We start from the raw sequence: 17561 nt of genomic DNA on the forward strand, positions 1-17561 counted from the left end.
GCGAGGGGTCCTTGGGAAACCTTTCTTCTTTCCTTCGGACAGGCCCTGTCAGAGAGGGAGCACCGTGCCACTTGCCTACAATCTGCAGGCCATCTTGAATGGAACCGTTAGCCAGGCTTATCTGTTCCTTCCAGAATATTTTACTCACCCTCACTTTAAAGTGAGGCCACCACCCTGCCTTTATCTCCAAGGGCAGCTACCCTTGGTGGCTGCAGTATTCAAGGAAATCTCAGGTCCCAGGCATTTCGGCTGCAGCTTTTCGAAGGGGAAAAGAAAATGCCAGAAGCTGGTTGGGAGCGTTGGAGGATCTTACCGCAGAAATCTAGTAACAGTTTTCTCTCAAAGTAGATCAGAAGGTAAATTCCACTTCAACCTCAGCTTAGATGCCCAGAGCTCCTTTGAAATGGACTTGATAGTGTGAAAGTTGGCGGTTTTAGGATGAACCACAATACTCTCATTTGGAGTTGGCTTACAGAGTCCTGCCCCTCGGTGTGGTTTAACTGCAGTTCACCATTTTAGGCAAGAACAAAGAACAGGTGGCCTAGAAAGGACAGACAGCTGAACATGACTCCGCCTATACCCCTTCCTTCCTCTTTTTGCGGTGCCCAGCCAGGGAACAGCGGGCCGGCCATCCTTCCCGCGCACCCACGTGCTTCTCCTTTCCATAGTCCGCTCCTGTCCCTGGGAACTTGGCCACTGATTGCCGGTTCCCCGGGTCTAGTCACTGTGGGATGTTTTATACAGACAGGGGAACAAAGAACTGTTCTCCCTTCCTTCACTTCACCCTGAAGGCTTCTCTTTCCCTTCTTGTGGCACTTTCGTGTCCCATACTTAGTGGCAGCCCCTGCTAACGCCTGGAGAGTAGCATCGCTTTGGTTCTATTATTACTTAATGTTTATGGAGTGTATTCTCAGTATCATCCCTGAGCATGTGTTAGGTGTTACCCTATGAAATGACAGAGGGAACTTTCAGTTTATGATTTTATAAATGCCTAAGAAATTGCGTGGTGGTGGATACTTTTTTTTTTAACTTTTAAAAATGTTTATTTTTGAGAGAGAGAGAGAGAAAGCAAGCACACAAATGGGGGAGGGGCAGAGAGAGAGGGACACACAGAATTGGAAGCAGGCTCCAGGCTCTGAGCTGTCAGCACAGAACCTGACATGGGGCTTGAACCCATGAACCGTGAGATCATGACCTGAGCCACTCAGGCACCCCATGCGGTGGATACTTTTAAGATACGGGACAAAAAGATGGAGAAAGACAAAGGAGGGACAGGAGAAGGTGTTGTAAGGAACACATGGCGAAGGAGCACAAAGGTGTGCACTGGGTTGAGCTGTTTAAGTGCCAGGAACAGTTACTTCAAATCCGAATCAGCACCTCCAATTGTGTGTGTGTGTGGATGTGTTTCAAAGTTTATTTATTTACTTAGAGAGAGAGAGCCTATGAGCAGGGGAGGGGCAGAGAAATGGAGAGAGGGAAAAACACAAGTAGACTCCAAGCAGTCATTGTGGAGCCTGATGTAGGGCTCAGACTCATGAGCCCGAGATCATGACCTGAGCTGAAACCAAGAGTCCAACACTTAACTGACTGAGCCACGCAATTGCCCACCCCCCCGCAGTTAAAAAAATGTTTATTTATTTTGAGAGAAAGAGAGTGAGAGCCAGTGCAGGTGTGGGAGGGACAGAGAGAGAGAGAGAGAGAGAGAGAGAGAGAATCCCAAGCAGTCTCTGCTGTCAGCCCGGAGCCCAAGATGGGGCTACATCTCACCAACCCAACCATAAGATCATGACCTGAGCTGAAATCAAGAATCAGATGCTTAGCCAACTGAGCCACCCAGGCGCCCCCTCCGTGCCTCCAATTTAAGCTTTGTTGTTGGGTTTCCTTAATCTATTAGATGAGAATAATTTCAGCCATTTGTTATCCGTGAACTTCTGTTGGGCATCCCAGAGCTCAGCGTGCCTGGAGTCTGAGGGAACAGGAGGAGGGAGCCCGGGTGGTAGAAGCAGGCGGGGGTGAGGGGGGCAGGAAGGGCGTGGGCACCTGAGTGGGGAGACTACTTTCAGCTTGACAATCTGTGAGGTGTGACTTTGGGCAGGTTCATTAACCTTTGAGAGTTCTCATTTTCCTTATCTGAAAAATGGGGCTTAAGTGAAAGAAAAGACTACAAGCCAAGCCTCCACCACGGTGTCTGGTACGTAAGAGGAGGCTGAACCTCAGGAGTAAGTGTGAGTCCTTCCTTCCTTTGAGTCTCTCTTATCTCAGCTAAGAGCAGAGAATAAGAAGCACAAGTCTGAGTTTTAAAAACCGCTGTGCTAAGTAAAGGTGTGTGTGCCTGGCGGGATGGGGGGTGCGAGAGTCGATCCCAGAAAATAGCGATGAAAAGTCCGTGCACTCGCTGAAGACTTGGTGAGACCCAAGGAATATGCTAACCTCACCCACATTATCAGCCTCATAGGAAATTAGGTTAACTGTCCTTTGTTCCCAGCTTTGCATTATGTTTGGCGACTCCAAGGAATCCATATAAAGATTAATACTCTCTCCTCTCCACGCATGCTTTCTAACAGCCCCTCACAAATACTATATTGGATTCCGGTACGTCCATCCTTTAACAGAAGAAGCAATTGAAGAGATGGAGAGAGACGGGATCGAAAGGGCTATTGCCTTCACGCAGTACCCACAGTACAGCTGCTCCACCACAGGTGAGGCCCCCCCTTGGCGTGGGACCCTGGGTACGGACGGCCCCGGCAGGGGTGAGCGGGGCACCTGGGTGCAGAAGGAAAGAGTAAATCCTTTTCCATCTGAATGGCAAATCCAGCCTGTCTGCTTTAAACACAAGAGTTCAAGTCAGTCCATTTGAAATCTCATGGTTCATCTGTCCCTTGAGTTATGGGCCAGTCGGCTGCGAAGTACAAACGGCGGGTGGAAAGCGGTTGCTGCTAGCGCTCATGCTTTAATGCACGTGTGTAATGTAGCCACGTGAGCCTGAAGCCGCTTACTGTGTTTGCGCAATAAACCTTATTTTTACGGCAACGCTAACATTCTTATTAACGTAGCAAAGGTGGTAGCTGTTTCCATTTTGAAAGCGGAGGTGCCCAGGGAGCACTGGAGAGATTGGTATGTGTTTTCGTTATGCTTCGTTTATGGGTTGATTTGCCGGTTAAAGCAAAGCCCAGCACGAGGTTCCCTTTGTAAACTTCTCTCCGTGTTCTAGATTTTGGAAAATATTACTGTGTGCTGTTTACTCTGTGTTTAACTGAAGCTGGAGACAGTAATCATGTTTTCTCTTTGTATCACCAGTAATAGGTAGAGCTTCTTACCGTGGCCCACAAATAACATTTGTTCGCATTCTGTTTCTAGCTTTGGGGTCAGCATATTTTTACACCCAAATTGCTTTTGGATGTTAGTGCGTATTATTTCTGTAACTGTAAAGAAAAACAAAAGGCCGTTGGTGGGAACATTCAAAGCCTGTTGTGTGCCTTAAGTGTTTGTTCAGAGCCTTTATGAAAATGCCTGAGGTCTCAGACGCCCTCGAGATTTGCGCTGGGACTTCTTTTGGAAATATTCTGTCTCCCTCTCTCTCTGCCCCTCCCCTGCTCACGCTGTCTCTCTCTCTCTCTCTCTCTTCCAAAAATAAATAAAACATTAAAAAAATTTTTTTAAATAAATAAAAAATGTACCTCAAATGTAGATGTCTGCTCTCAGAATCCGACAAGTGAAGAAGACGTTTATTTGTGCGACAGAGGATTGACTCTGCGTTTCATTTTGCAGCTGATGCGTCAGTGCGTTTCAAGGGCACCTCTCTTGTAAGAGCGCAAGCCTGTCTCCACTTCCGAGACACCAAAGCTTTGGGAAAGACGTTCGTTCTCTGAGCCCCTGAATGCTCTTACCTGTTGTGTTGCGTAGACACACCCGTGGTCGGGGCAGTCCGCCTAGGCTGTGGATCAGTCACATGCAATTGTTTTGCTTATAGTTTCCCCTCAGTTACTACTTCTGCTAGTTTATCAAATGTCTCTGAGTGACCCAGAAGAACGAATATGGCTTCCAGAAGTCCTTTTGTGGCCTCAGAAGTCCCGAAAATGATAGTCACCTGAAAATGGCCTGCAGTATGGGTGTGATGGTGACTTCTCCATGACTCCTGGAGAGATTGTTTTTGAACCTGCAGTGGACTCCATTAGGATTTACCTGACTGCTTGTATTCCAGAACGGAACTCGTTTATCTGTTTGAAAATTAAGTGTTAGGCTAAGTGTACATTTAAGTATGGCTGGATCCTGGCCAGTATTGTATTTTATTTTTTATGTTTTCATTTATTTTGAGAGAGAAAGAGGAAGAGTGTGAGCAGGGGAGGGGCAGGGGGAGAAAGAGAGAGAGAATCTTAAGCAGACTCCATGCTCAGTATGGAACCTGAAGTGAGACTTGATCCCGTGACCTGAGCCAAAATCAAGAGTCAGACACTTAACCCAATTGAGCCACCTGGGCACCCTACCAGCTAGTATTTTAATGTGGAGACATATCAGATTAACAGTCCTCACAGTTAACAGAAACCAGAGGATGGTGTTGGGGTGCAAGGAAATGTTTTGGCACGTCTGCACTATGTTATGATTTAGGAAGAGGCTCTGTGTTTGGATGAACCGCAGAGGATTAGCCTCAGCCCCTGGTGCCAGCTCCGCTAGGCAAAAAAAACGTTGCATTGTGTTGGCACCATTGCCTTCCTTCAGTCTTTGAGTTTTTGTGGTTTTGACTTCTTGGTTAAAAACACAGGTTTTGGGGCACCTGGGTGGCTCAGTGAGTTAAATGTCTGACTTCGGCTCAGGTCGTGATCTTACGGTTCATGAATTTGAGCCCCGTGTCAGGCTCTGTGCTGACAGCCCAGAGCCTGGATCTGGCTTCAGATTCTGTGTCTCCCTCTCTCTCTGTCTCTGTCTCTCTCTTCAAATATAAGTAAAAAGTAACAAAGATTTTTTAAAAAGACAAGTTTTGTTAGATTACTTGTAAGGATTTGGTCTCCATTTAAGTTACCCTGGGAAATGATGATTATCTTGTGGAAGCAGGTAAAAATAGACAATGCTCATATAAACCTTAACAAACCCTCTGAAAAAGCTAGTCTTCTTCTTACCAACAAGTCATTTAGGGGCCCCTGGATGGCTCTCCAACTCTTGATCTCAGCCCAAGTCTTAATCTTATGGTCATGAGTTCAAGCCTTTATTAGGCTCCACACTGGACATGAAGCCTACTTAAAAAACAAAAACAAAACAAAAGAACCCAAGTCACTTAAAAAGATGGTTATAAAGCTTTTATTGTAACATAGAGAATATGCCTCCCATCATATTAAGTAAAAATGTCCCAAGTACTCAGGATACAAAATTGCATACATACTAAAATTACAACTTCGCGAAACAAAACCACTATAAAGGAAAATAACTAGATAGAACTTAGCTGGAGTAAAAGGATGAGTGTAAATAGCATTCTGGGTCATGGCCAGTTTCTTTTTTCCTTTCTTCCCCACCTACGTTTTCTGCTGGGGTTGATTACCTTCATAAGGGGGGGCGGGTGGGAGGAGACTAACATGCTTTCAGTTGTTAGAATTGGTCCCTGCAAAGAGAGACTGCTCATCTTTCATAAAACCTCTGCCGTTGTGTTTCTCACTAGAAATGGCCTCACTCATCTTTGAAAGGCCATTGAAATTGATTGCTTTTTAGTGATCTTCATGTGCAGGGTAGTTAAATCTATATGCATTTTAGAGGACCGAAATCATTGTGACTGAGTCAGTGTAGAAGCAGTTAGCTACCTTGGACTTGCGGTCTTCGCTCGTCTGTTCCTTATTTTCGCTATAATCAACATGCGTCTACTAAGTGGCCCCTGTATATTTCAGGCAGCAGCTTAAATGCCATTTACAGATACTACAGTGAGATGGGAAGGAGGCCAGCGATGAAGTGGAGCACCATCGACAGGTGGCCCACACACCCCCTCCTCGTCCAGGTAAGCCAGCTTCCGCCAGCCCGGCCTCCCCTGCGGGTCAGGTTCTGGTCCCGGCCTCATCCGAGGTGTCCTTCTGAGCCTTCCCGTTCTCTTGCTTAAAGGGTGTGCTGGGCTTAAAAGAAAGTATTAGAGTCTTGATTTATTATGACAATAGAAAATAAATATAAAGGTGAAGGGTTACAGTCTTTCCTTTCTTCAGATTAACACTGTTACAAACGGTAGCAGAATTATGTCCTGAGTTCTGTGCTTCCCAGTAACGGGGACATTAAAGATCATACAGAGTGTTCCAGTTAATTTACATAATTGGATCACCGACAGATCTAGTATTTTCTAAATCCTTTACAATGACAAAACGTTTGAAAATTTTTAAAGTGCTAAATCTACACATTCTGACATGAAAGTAGATTTAACACTTCAATTGAGAAAGTTGTGTATTCGAAGAAATTTCACATTTTCCCCACGCAATCATATTTCTGATATTTCCATTAATGGGCACTTGATTTTTGGAGAATTGGTTAAAAACATAATTCAGAAACCTATAGCTTTGAATTGGTGTGATTATATCCTTTTTTGCCATTTGTACATGAGCATAGTATTGGTAATTACTCTAAAATGTACAAATACAAAAGCTCGGGTTTCATCCAGGCTGTGTTTCACTCTGGACATTCTCTGCTAAGATCCCAGTTTAACATCGATTTTAAAGGCCTGGAGTCACTTACAATGTATACCACTAGATGGCGCTAGACATCGCTTAAAAGCAGGCCTGCCCTCCCCTGAAGCAGGCTGGGTTCCTTGGGCACCGAGGTGATGTCAGAGGTTCACATTTAGGTTGAAAAACCGGTTTAAGTGAAAACGAAACGAAGGTGCCTTCCTTTAGAGATGAGTGTAGTTGTGGGTTCAGTGCCCTTGGCTGTCCTGCGGGGTTCCGTTCGTGCCAGAAGGCCGGTGCACCCTGACTGCTTTGCTCCCGGAAGCCAGTAGGTGGGAGCCAGGGGTTTCAGGTCAGCACCGACATGTGTTAGCAGAGAACGGAGGGGTCTGCACAGCATCTGCCTGCCCTGATCGAGTGAGTAATTAGATTTGTATTAAAATTCAGCCCTTTGAAAAGGGGGGAAGCAGAAAGATGGAAAGGTCTCTTAACTGAGGAAGTCTCCCTTCACAAAATGAAAGGGAACGTTAGAGGTATTTATCTGTCCTCCTAGCTGGTGTGATTGAAGAGCCGCCTGCCTCTTTCATTCTGCAGAGAGATCGCCCGTAGAAAACACCGCAGATGGACTGGCGTGCTTTAAGTAGCACTTCGGCTGGCCCCTGGCTCCTTAGTTTCGACGGGGTTAGCGTCTGCCGTGAGCCGGAACAAATCGTGTTCTACTTGTAGTTCTGTGAGATGAGAGAAGGAAAACACTGAAGTTTTTTGGAACTGGAAGTCTACAGAAAGGCTTGATTCTTAATATTATATAAACGGCACAAGGAGATTTGCTATCTAGCAGAGACTTTTAAAGCCTCAACTAATTGGAAACTAAAAATGTAGTTAAAAATGAACACTAAAAATACAAAATACTAAAACACTAAATACCCAAATACCAAAATGCACTAAAAATACTGACTCTACATTTCTACCTGTTACAGGTAGTATTTACTTGAAGTAGTCATTTTACTACTGTTATCTCTACTATTGCTGTTTACATAGCTGTGAGGTAATTGGAGTGAATGAATATTCTAGGCTCCTTCGTAAACTTGGCCATGGGCCTCCTCACCTAGGCTGCTGTCCGTGCAAACACGACCCTTTCTGAACGTCCTTAGTTTCCAAGCCCTGCAAAGACCACTGGAAAATACTGGTTTTGTGTGTGTCTAATCTTACCACATTTACTCTGTAGCTAAATTAGACATTTTGAAAAGGAAACGCTCTAGGCACCTTCTTGTACCTTGGTGCATTTATTTACCAAATTTGGAGCTTTTGGGAAGATTAATAGTATCTCAGTATTAATTAGGGAATTTATTTGCTCTTCTTCTATTACTAACCATTGATATGTCAAAATTCTGACACATATAAATGTTTTGGTAAATCATCCTTTATAAATTTTTAAAAACCCTTCTATTTGGAAATCAGTTTAAACATGCAGGAAAGCTACAAGACTAAGAATACTACAGAACTCTACTCTTTGCCCAGATACCCATGTTATTAACACTTATTCCACCTGCTAGCATTTACATGCTGTGTGTGTGAGCATGTGTGTATATGTACGTGTTTTTTTTCCTGAACCTTTTGAGAATAACATATCTATAAAATCACCCTTTCCACTGAAATAGCAGGGATATTCTCTTCCGTAACTGTGACAATACTCAGCTTCTGTAAATTTAACATTGATACTTAAATTTATCTAATCTACACGCACATTCCAGTTTTGTCAATTGACCCATTAATGTCCTTTGTGGCATTTGCTTTATGAGTTAAATGACAAGGAATGATTAAAGCGTGAGATGAAAGAAAGCCTCTTCAGATCGGGTATTTCAGCACCTATTGATGTAAATCGGAAAGAGCCAACTAGACGGAGGGAATTAACTGGTCTGGTGGACAGAGATTTGGAGGCGGAGGCGGGCCTGCCTTGGAGCCCAGGTCCCGCAGATGGGACTGAATGGGCCCCCACGTCGGCCGCCTCTTCCCCCCTCTGTGAATTTAATGAGAGTTGTACAACCTCTCATCTGTTGTTATGAAGGTTGTTATGAAGATTGACTTAGTGAGGATGCCGGGCTCAGAAGGAAAAGGTCGTAAAAATAGAATAGTATTTTCTTATTCCTCTTCTATTTCTGTCTAATGTATTTTAATGTGATAGGGCCTGAAAGCCAAACTAAGGAGGATTTAGAAAGACCCTGTAAGCTGTTTTCCTGCTAACCGATCAAATGAGAGATCTTAAAACAACTTCTTCCCATCTGTGTTTCCTTTCCATCTGGAAGTGTGCCCTGTTCCTCCCGAGGGGAAGCAGATCCAGAGCGTTCATTTTCAGTGAGCCATTAGCGAGCGTTAGAAGTTTCCCATCAAATTCCCTAGGCCCCTGAAACCGTTAGGAGCCATTTTGATGATGAACCACGCCAAGAGGAGTCTGTACTGTTTGCAGTTTTTTAAAAAGAGAGTTCCAGATTTTGAGGATTGCCATGAAATTTCTTGTCGTACCTCTCATTTTAAAAATGTTTTCTTTTCCTTCCATTTCTTTCTTCCCACCTCCTCTTGACCCTCCTCTCTTGCTGTTCCCATAGTGCTTTGCAGACCACATTGTGAAGGAGCTGGACCACTTTCCGGTTGAGAAGAGGAGCGAGGTGGTCATTCTTTTTTCTGCTCACTCACTGCCCATGTCTGTAAGTAAGAACGTTTTGCTGGATGACCTAGTGGTGGAGGGTTTCTGACTGTGTAAACGGGACCCACCTTCCAGAACATCCTGAGCCCAGGGCAAGGCCGAGTTCTAAAACCTCAGACGTAACCTAGGTGCTGACGTAACTAGACTCATTCCTGGAAACCCAGTTCATTCAAACTAAAATACTGTGAATAAATATTGTCTTACAAAACCTCTTTAAATGCTAACTTGGAGGTGAGTTATGTGGGAGTTTTCTTATACGTGAGCAGGGGGACCGGGTAAAGGAAGGCTGCTCGGCCCGCCCTGTTAAGGAGCTCACCTGAGGTTTCAGTCCGTGTCTTGCACTGAAGGGCCTCCGTCCACCCGAGCCCTCTCAGTCCCGTTCTTTTGTCAGGACTGGATAGGGGCTGTTTGATCCAGGGAGTGATGGAGCCCACGTTTTAGCAAGTGAGTACGGACTGTATCCAGTTGTCATCTGTTTATTCCTCAGTTTATGTTTTTTAAATTTTTTTTACATTTACTTATTTTTGAGAGACAGAGAGAGACAGAGTGTGAACAGGGGAGGAGCAGAGAGAGAAAGAGATGCAGAATCTGAAGCAGGCTCCAGGCTCTGAGCTAGCTGTCTGTACAGAGTCTGACATGGGACTTGAACCCATGAACCATGAGATCATGACCTGCGCCAAAGTCGGACGCTCAACCAACTGAGCCACCCAGGCGCCCCTGTTTATTCCTCAGTTTATCACCCCACGCTGGGTGTTCTTGAAAATACCGCCTCTGTGCATTAGCTGTAGCACATTTGCACACGAGAACGTTGGAGCCAGCACAGTGCAGGGTACAGAGATGTGCATGGATAAGCGGCCAGTTTCATCTGCCCAGAACTATCACTGTCCCCCAAGCACATTGCTTCCAAAGCCAGAGAGGTGAAGACTTACATCTGCTTATGTGTGATTAAGGGTTTAACTCCAGAGTTAACCCTTGTCTGGAGCCACGCCTCCATTTGGTCTTCACTGCCCGCTGGTAGTCACTGGGGTCGAGCCCCGACCGGCCCTCCAGGCACTGGTTCAGCTCGCCGAGGCTCAGGAGTACATTTCTCTCTTCTGGAAGCCTGCCTATTTCATTTTAGCAAGTTCATTCCCTCTCTACTGGTATCATGCAAATCTCTTCACCTGCCCAGCCTGCTGCTCGGCCTGCATCCTTTTCACAACTGTCCTAGGCGTGATGAGGCCGTGTCAGAAGTGCCAGCTCTTGAGCTGGGCCAGGGAGGAAGCACGTTTTCACCCACGAAGGCTTCCAGGTGCTGCCTTCCCTTCCCCCCGAGCCACCTCCCTTCCTTCCCTCCGGGACCGGACACGCTGCCCCCAGGTTCCTCTGCCGTGCGGGCTCCCGTGTGGGGCTGGGCAGTGCCATGAAGTCGTGTGGATGAGGGAGGGTGGGAAGACAGGCTGCCCAGGAAGCAGACTGTCCTAGCGGGCTTCTCTCTTCCCCTGCACTCGCCGCCGCTGACCTTTCCTCCTCAGTGACTTTTCCAAGACTTCTTATCTGGAAGTAATTTTGGACTTGCAGAAGAGTCGCCGAAGTAGTACAGAGGGTTCGTGTGTGTATACATGCGCACCCTTCCCTTCCCGCGTCCTCATGTGGGCATCTGCACAGCCACAGTTCAGTGACCCGGACTGGGGCCCCAATGGCAGGGCGCTGCAGTGAGCCAAGGGCCAGGCCTTCACAGATGTCACCACCTCGCCACAATTGTCCTCTTTGGCTCTGGGATCCAGGCCAGCATCCCACATCGTGTCGCATTGTCACATCTCTGCGGGAGCCCCCAGTCCCCGATAGTCCTCCCAGTTCCCTTGTCTTCCATGGCCTTGATGTTTTTGAAGAACGACTTAGTGGAATGTCAGTTATTTTGCACCCGGATTTGTCTGGCATTTTCTCATGATTAGATTGAGATTGTGTGGTCCTGGGAAGAACACGTCAGGCGGATCGGTCCTTCTCAGTGCATTGCATTTGGGCACGCGATGATAGCACATCTTATTACTGGTGATGTGATCCTTGGCCATTTGCCTGAGGTGGTACTTGCTAGGTTCGTACATTGTAAAGTTACTGTTTTTCTCTTTGTAATTTCAAATATCTTAGGTGAGATACTTGGACACTAGGCAGATGTTTTATTTTTTCGTAGACCTTTGCCCACTAATTTTAGCATCCTTCAGTAGATCTTGCCTACAGTGATTATTTCTATGTTGTTCTCATGGCGACTTAATATTTCCCTCATTCATTCTATATTTAGGTTTCTCATGCTAATGGCTTGTTAACTAACTTTTGGTAATATCATAAAATAGTTTATCAAGATTTCATTTCATCAGTATTTATTGAGCACTTTCCACCCACTGTCTTCTAAGCACTGTTCTATCCCCTGTCTATCCACTGTCGTAGGATATGAGACTGAACAAAATAGACAAAAATCTTTGTCCCCAAAAGGTAGGGGTGGGGGACAGATAATAAACATACTACAGGAAGAAATAGTGTGTTATGTTAGAAGGTAAGAAGTATTGTGAGAATAAATACTATTTAGTTAAATAATATTTAATAAGTATTATTAGATAAAGCAGTATAAGGGGGTTGCGGAGTCAGTACACAGCTAAATGTTAAAGCAGTAAAAATAAAATTCCTGTTGAACAGTTTTTTTAAAAATTTTTTTCTTAGTATTTATTATTTTTGGGAGAGAGAGTGAAAGACAGAGAGCAAGCAGGGGAGAGGCAGAGGGAGAGAGGAGACACAAAATCAGAAGCAGGCTCCAGGCTCTGAGCTGTCAGCACGGAGCCCGAGGTGGGGCTCAAACTCACAGACCACGAGATCATGACCTGAGCTGACGTCCGCCTCTTAACCGACTGAGCCACCCAGGCGCCCCCGTTGAACATTTTCAGAAGTGTTAAGCTGTTGTGTCAGGACCAGTTATTAGACGTTTGCTGTACACAAAGCGTCTGCCTTGCAGTCCGTTGTGGTGGGGAAAGGCGGGAGAGAAAAGGAATTGGAAGGTACAGGTGATATTCTCGAGGAGCCTGGAGTCCGAAGCCACGAGCTGCTTCCATCTTCCGTCTTGCTCCGCCAGCATTTGCCCCCGTGCGGAGCTGGTCCCATGGGTTCCACAGGACCCTGCACCGTCCACGTAGTATTCTCGATTCCTGCTTCCCGTGTTTCAGATGGGGGACCGGAAAGACCCATCCTCCCTCGTTAGACATCAATCTCCTACAAATAGCAGGGAACGTAGAATTTGGCATAGTCTAGGGACTTAGAGAGGAGTGAGTGCAGTGTTCTTCGGCCCCTGAGGAGGTAGATCGAGGGAGTTAGACGACTGAGCTCCGATCATGTCCCATTAGTGCAGAAGACGGAAGGGGAAGGGCCCTGGCTTACGCCGTCGCACCGCCCAGGCCAAGGCTCTCGGACCCCTTCACAGTGTTGCCAACTGAGCACCCTTGTGTCTCTGCTCCAGGTGGTCAACAGGGGGGACCCGTATCCTCAGGAGGTCGGCGCCACTGTGCAGAGAGTCATGGATAAGCTGGGCTACTCCAACCCCTACCGGCTGGTGTGGCAGTCCAAGGTAGGTGGCCTCCACACGTTCACCGTCAGCGCTGCTGAGGACACCTGCGTTAGGACTCAGTTATAAAATGATTCGATTTGGCTCTTCCACAAACACAGAATGTTCTATCAGCTGGTGGCTCACCACGAGCAGAAAGAACTCTGCAGGCAGGTAAAATGGAGGGGAAATCAGGCGACTAGTTGAATTTCATTGACTTAGTGTAGGATTTTTTTTTTAGTTGTAATGACAGAAATTGTTATTTATTTATTTTATGCCAACTTCAGGAGGATTCAAGCTTAATAAAGAAATAGCAAAGTCCACTAACACAGAGGTACAGCCTGGCCCTCACCCTCACCGGGGTGTGGGCGTCTGTCCGGGACAGCGGGGCAGACACGAGGCAGAAAGGGCTCCCTGTAGGTGTTCAATCTCTTTTCTCACAGGTCGGTCCGATGCCCTGGCTGGGCCCTCAAACAGACGAGACCATCAAAGGGCTTTGTGAGAGAGGGAGGAAGAACATTCTCTTGGTCCCAATAGCGTTTACCAGCGATCACATTGAAACGCTGTATGAACTGGACATCGAGTATTCCCAAGTTCTGGCTAAAGAGGTAACTGTGATTATTGATCCCACTCAGAAGCTGTGATTTGTTTTAAAAGGAAACTTTCTTTGCAACGGTATAATTGTATCATCCAAAAACACCGGGCAGTGGTTACCGGAGGGGGGGCGGGTGGGAACGAGCCAAGTAAGTGAAAGGGATTGAAGAGTACGGTCTGCCTTGTTGAGCACTGAGGAACATGTAGAGTTGTTGAATCGCTGTACTGTGTACCCGAAACCAACACAGCACTGCCTGTTTACTATACTGGTATCAAAACAAGGTTTTGAAGGGATGAAATAATATATCGATCATTAGAGAGGTTTGCCTACACTGTGGCCTCATTGTTCCAAATAATACTTCAACTGAGTTCATCCGAACACATGAAGTTAATTCCACGTCAGGAGAGAGAAAGCACTTTTGTGCCTTTGTGAACCCAGGTGCCGAGCCAGCACCGGGGGCAACGTCATTTTAGCTGGTCGGAGATGCTGTATGCTTCCTGGAAGTAATAAAACTACATTTTCTTAAGACGGAATAATGGTATTCCTCACCAGTTTGGAGGAGAAGAATTGTGTTATTGTTCCTCTTCCTGGCCTTTTAGTGCCTTTTACCTGGGATTTTACGCTGTTTCTTCTTGGATTTTGAGGCCTATACGAGTCTTTGTCATTTAGGAGAAGACCATTGAATGAACACTGAACAGTGTGTGTTGTCATTTCCCTGACCTCTTTGATGCACTCACTCAATTAGCCGTTTGCTACCGTGTTGTGATCAGTCTGATCACTGGAATAACACATACCATCCTTAGTGTCTGTGGGGGAAGATGGATGTGAGCCCCCAGGCACAGTGGGGAAGAACTTACCGGTCACCCATCTCGTGGCTTCGGAGGGCTGGCCTGAAACTGGAGTCCAGTGGATAGCATGGTTTCTGTAGGGACCGTGGAAGCTCTGGGACCCCAGAAGCCCCTCTCCCGCCCCATCTTCTGCCAGAATCCCCGGCCTCGGTCACCCCCATGCGTGATGGATGGAGGCCTGGCCTCGGAGGCTACTTCAGCCTCTCTGGGACTGAGGCTGGGTGGCAGGCGCTGGGCAGGGTGGAGTGGCTCGGGAAGAGCCTCGGCCAGCACCTGACCCTACCCACGGCTTTCTGCTCATGCACGCCGGCCGTCAGGTGTTGAGGAAGTTAGAGGGTGTCAACAGTTCTGATGCAGAATTGATGGGGAAGTTGTAATTAATTGGCTGATGTGAAGTTGCAGCATTGTCTGTGGACTTCCTGTAATGGCGCCGTCTGCACCCCACCATGACCTTGGCTAGTCGTGAGCTCGCTCCTTAAAGACACTTACTTGCAAATATAGTTCATACCAGTGTATTTGGAAAATAAGTTTTTGTATTGCCTGATAATTCACACCCATCAATATTACTAAACCGAGGTTATTCCTTAGTGATCAAATAGATAATTAGTGACAAATAGATGAGTCTATGGAGGGAATAAAGAAAACCATCGAGCTACAGTTTACTTCATTGTTTTGATGGGAGAATATGCTGTGTTAAAAACAACTTTCTTTAAAAAGTAGTTTGAAGTTTTTCCCCCAAGATGAAATCATTGCTTATCAATAACAAAAGTAAGCAATAACAAAAAAAGAGCTCAGACAGTTCAGAGAAGCGTCACAGTGAGGGTAGAGCTCACTCAGAATCTTACCTGAGAGACAGTAAATTAATATTTTGATAAAATTAAGTCCCCTTTTTTCCCTCTAAATGTATGTGTACTTTAATATTCCCCCACATGTTTAACAAAAATGGTATTTTATTCATACCGTTTTGTAATCTTTTTCTTTCTTAAACATATGTTATAGACCTACACCAGTATGTAGTTAGATCTGTAGAACTATTTTTTAACAAATCCTTGATCAGGATATATTTGTTTCCAGCTTTGTACTTTCCTCAACTGCTCCATAATAAACATCATTTTCTTTTTATTTCTCCAGTTATTTTCTTAGGAAAAATTCCTAGAAATGGAATTTAAGTGGTGGTAGGTATTTTGCTGGGTTGCCCTACAGACGTGGATCCTGTAACTCTGGTGTGAACAGCATTAAAGACCGTTGCCAGCCTAGGTTATCCTGCCGTTTCTGACTTCCACAGGGCGTTTTAGAGTATAGTTTCTTGTTAAGTTCAGAACTATGAGTTTGCTGAATCTCACCATTCTGTCTTGCCAGTTTATCTTAAAAGACAAAGCAACAGAAAAGCCTTCTGCGTTTTAGGAAGAGAAGATCTGAGTGAATAATAATTAGATGTTTCTTAATTATTTGGGAGTAATCGACTGGGTATTTTGGGGGAGGGAAGCAAGGATGGCAGTGAAGCAACCCTTAGGTTTTACTTTGGATTTTTCTGTGTAGGAATATATTTACAACCCCCACTCTGCATTGGATCCCATCTAGGTTCAATATACATTAAATTAATTCACCTCTTTCGGCAATTGGAATCAAAACAGGCATAAAGATTTATTTAATTAAAGCAACATTCTGCTTAGGTAGAGTCTGTAAAAGTACGCATTAGAAAGGTCGCTAAAAAAAAGAATTGTAAGCAGATTTGAATGACTTGAGAATTCTGTCAAATACAGCCTCAAAAACGGTTTGGAAACCAAGCTCTCTGGGAAGGTAACGGGGTAGGGGAAGGAGTAGAAACTGAGAGGAATTTTATGATAACAGAGGTGAAAATCAACATCTGTGCCTGGTCCCGTGACTGTTTTCATTTCTGAGCAGTATGGGAACACTTTGGAAGTAAGACTTTAAGTGGTGTACGTCCTATGTCTGTTTACATTTTTGTAGCGGTTTCTTTAAAAAAAAAAAAGGAAAATAAAATGTGTATGTGTTTTTCCCTCTTTTTCTCATTTGATTCAGTGCGGGGTTGAAAACATCAGAAGAGCGGAGTCTCTTAATGGAAATCCATTGTTCTCCAAGGTATCTATACTGTTGCAACCATTTTCGTAGAACATATCAGAGAGTAATCCTCTGAGAAACTCTTACAGAATATTGGTTTTCCTCACATATTAGAACATTTTGAGTTCCAATTAATTACAAAAGTAAAATCGACTTCCTTATGCTCTTGCTCTTTTTTCCTTTAGATAAGCCCCAATTTTCTTATTTTCTGCCCACCTATAACCGTGTCTGATTTAAGGTCTGCCTTTCAGAGGCCAGGTTTAGCAGGTGGGGTAAGAGGATTTTCTTCTCTAAAATCTCTATTTTAACTTTTCTCTAAGCTGAGGATCCTTAGGAAACGGGAGATATTATAGAATTCAGTTCAAAGCAGCCATAATTCAGACGAAAAGAAACCCCCAGCCATAGTGATTATCTGGGCAGAGGGGAGGGGGCGGGAGCCGCGTGGGGAGAGGGCAGACTTGCGGCTTCTGAGGAATCTTTGCTTCTTGTCGCCCGTCCTCCAGGCCCTGGCCGACTTGGTGCTCTCACACATCCAGTCGAACGAGCTGTGCTCCAAGCAGTTGACTCTGAGTTGTCCGCTCTGTGTAAATCCTGTCTGCAGGGAGACTAAATCCTTCTTCACCAGCCAGCAGCTGTGACCCCAGCCAGAGGACCCCGTGGGATTAGGCAAATGCTCACCCCCCAGATACCTCCATTGTGGAGGCGATGTATTCAGAGATCAAGGAAGAAAGTTACATTGGTATCTGTACAGCCTTTGGGCACCAATTGTGTGATTTCTTGAGGCACAGACTCTGAAAGCCTTATTGGGGTCTTCTATTTTTTTGGGGGGGGTTTCTATTTTTATATACTAATACAGAAAGCGTTTATATTCCCCCTCTATCTGGGTAAAGTTACCAGTTTGGAATGTCCACCAGGCTATCTAAAAAATAAGTTTTAAAAATTTATCTTAATGGATGCACACATATTTTAAATACAGATTTAAATACAAGGGTCATTCATGGAGAGTCCTCTCTGCGGGCTGTCAGTGTGAATAAGGTCCGTTTAGGTCTTGTGCCTCGAGTTGTCCTTGTTTTTTAAGTGAACAGACTTGAGTAAAGGAAATATAATTTGAAAAGGAACCGTTACCTACTCTTTCTCTAAGCCC

General features: G+C 45.3%; 1 protein-coding gene across 1 annotated transcript in view; it reads left to right on the forward strand.

Annotated features, from left to right (window-relative positions):
• FECH (ferrochelatase) overlaps positions 1-17555 on the forward strand; it is a 35336-nt gene extending 17781 nt beyond the window's left edge. The window contains exons 5-11 of the mRNA XM_029922379.1: positions 2565-2699; positions 5871-5977; positions 9230-9328; positions 12809-12916; positions 13336-13500; positions 16379-16438; positions 16921-17555. Coding sequence (XP_029778239.1) covers positions 2565-2699; positions 5871-5977; positions 9230-9328; positions 12809-12916; positions 13336-13500; positions 16379-16438; positions 16921-17055 — 809 coding nt within the window. The 3' untranslated portion in view covers positions 17056-17555. The remainder of the gene's footprint in view (positions 1-2564; positions 2700-5870; positions 5978-9229; positions 9329-12808; positions 12917-13335; positions 13501-16378; positions 16439-16920) is intronic.
• Positions 17556-17561: the final 6 nt, after the last annotated feature.

Source organism: Suricata suricatta, chromosome 14, assembly GCF_006229205.1.
Source record: "Suricata suricatta isolate VVHF042 chromosome 14, meerkat_22Aug2017_6uvM2_HiC, whole genome shotgun sequence".
NCBI lineage: Eukaryota > Metazoa > Chordata > Mammalia > Carnivora > Herpestidae > Suricata > Suricata suricatta.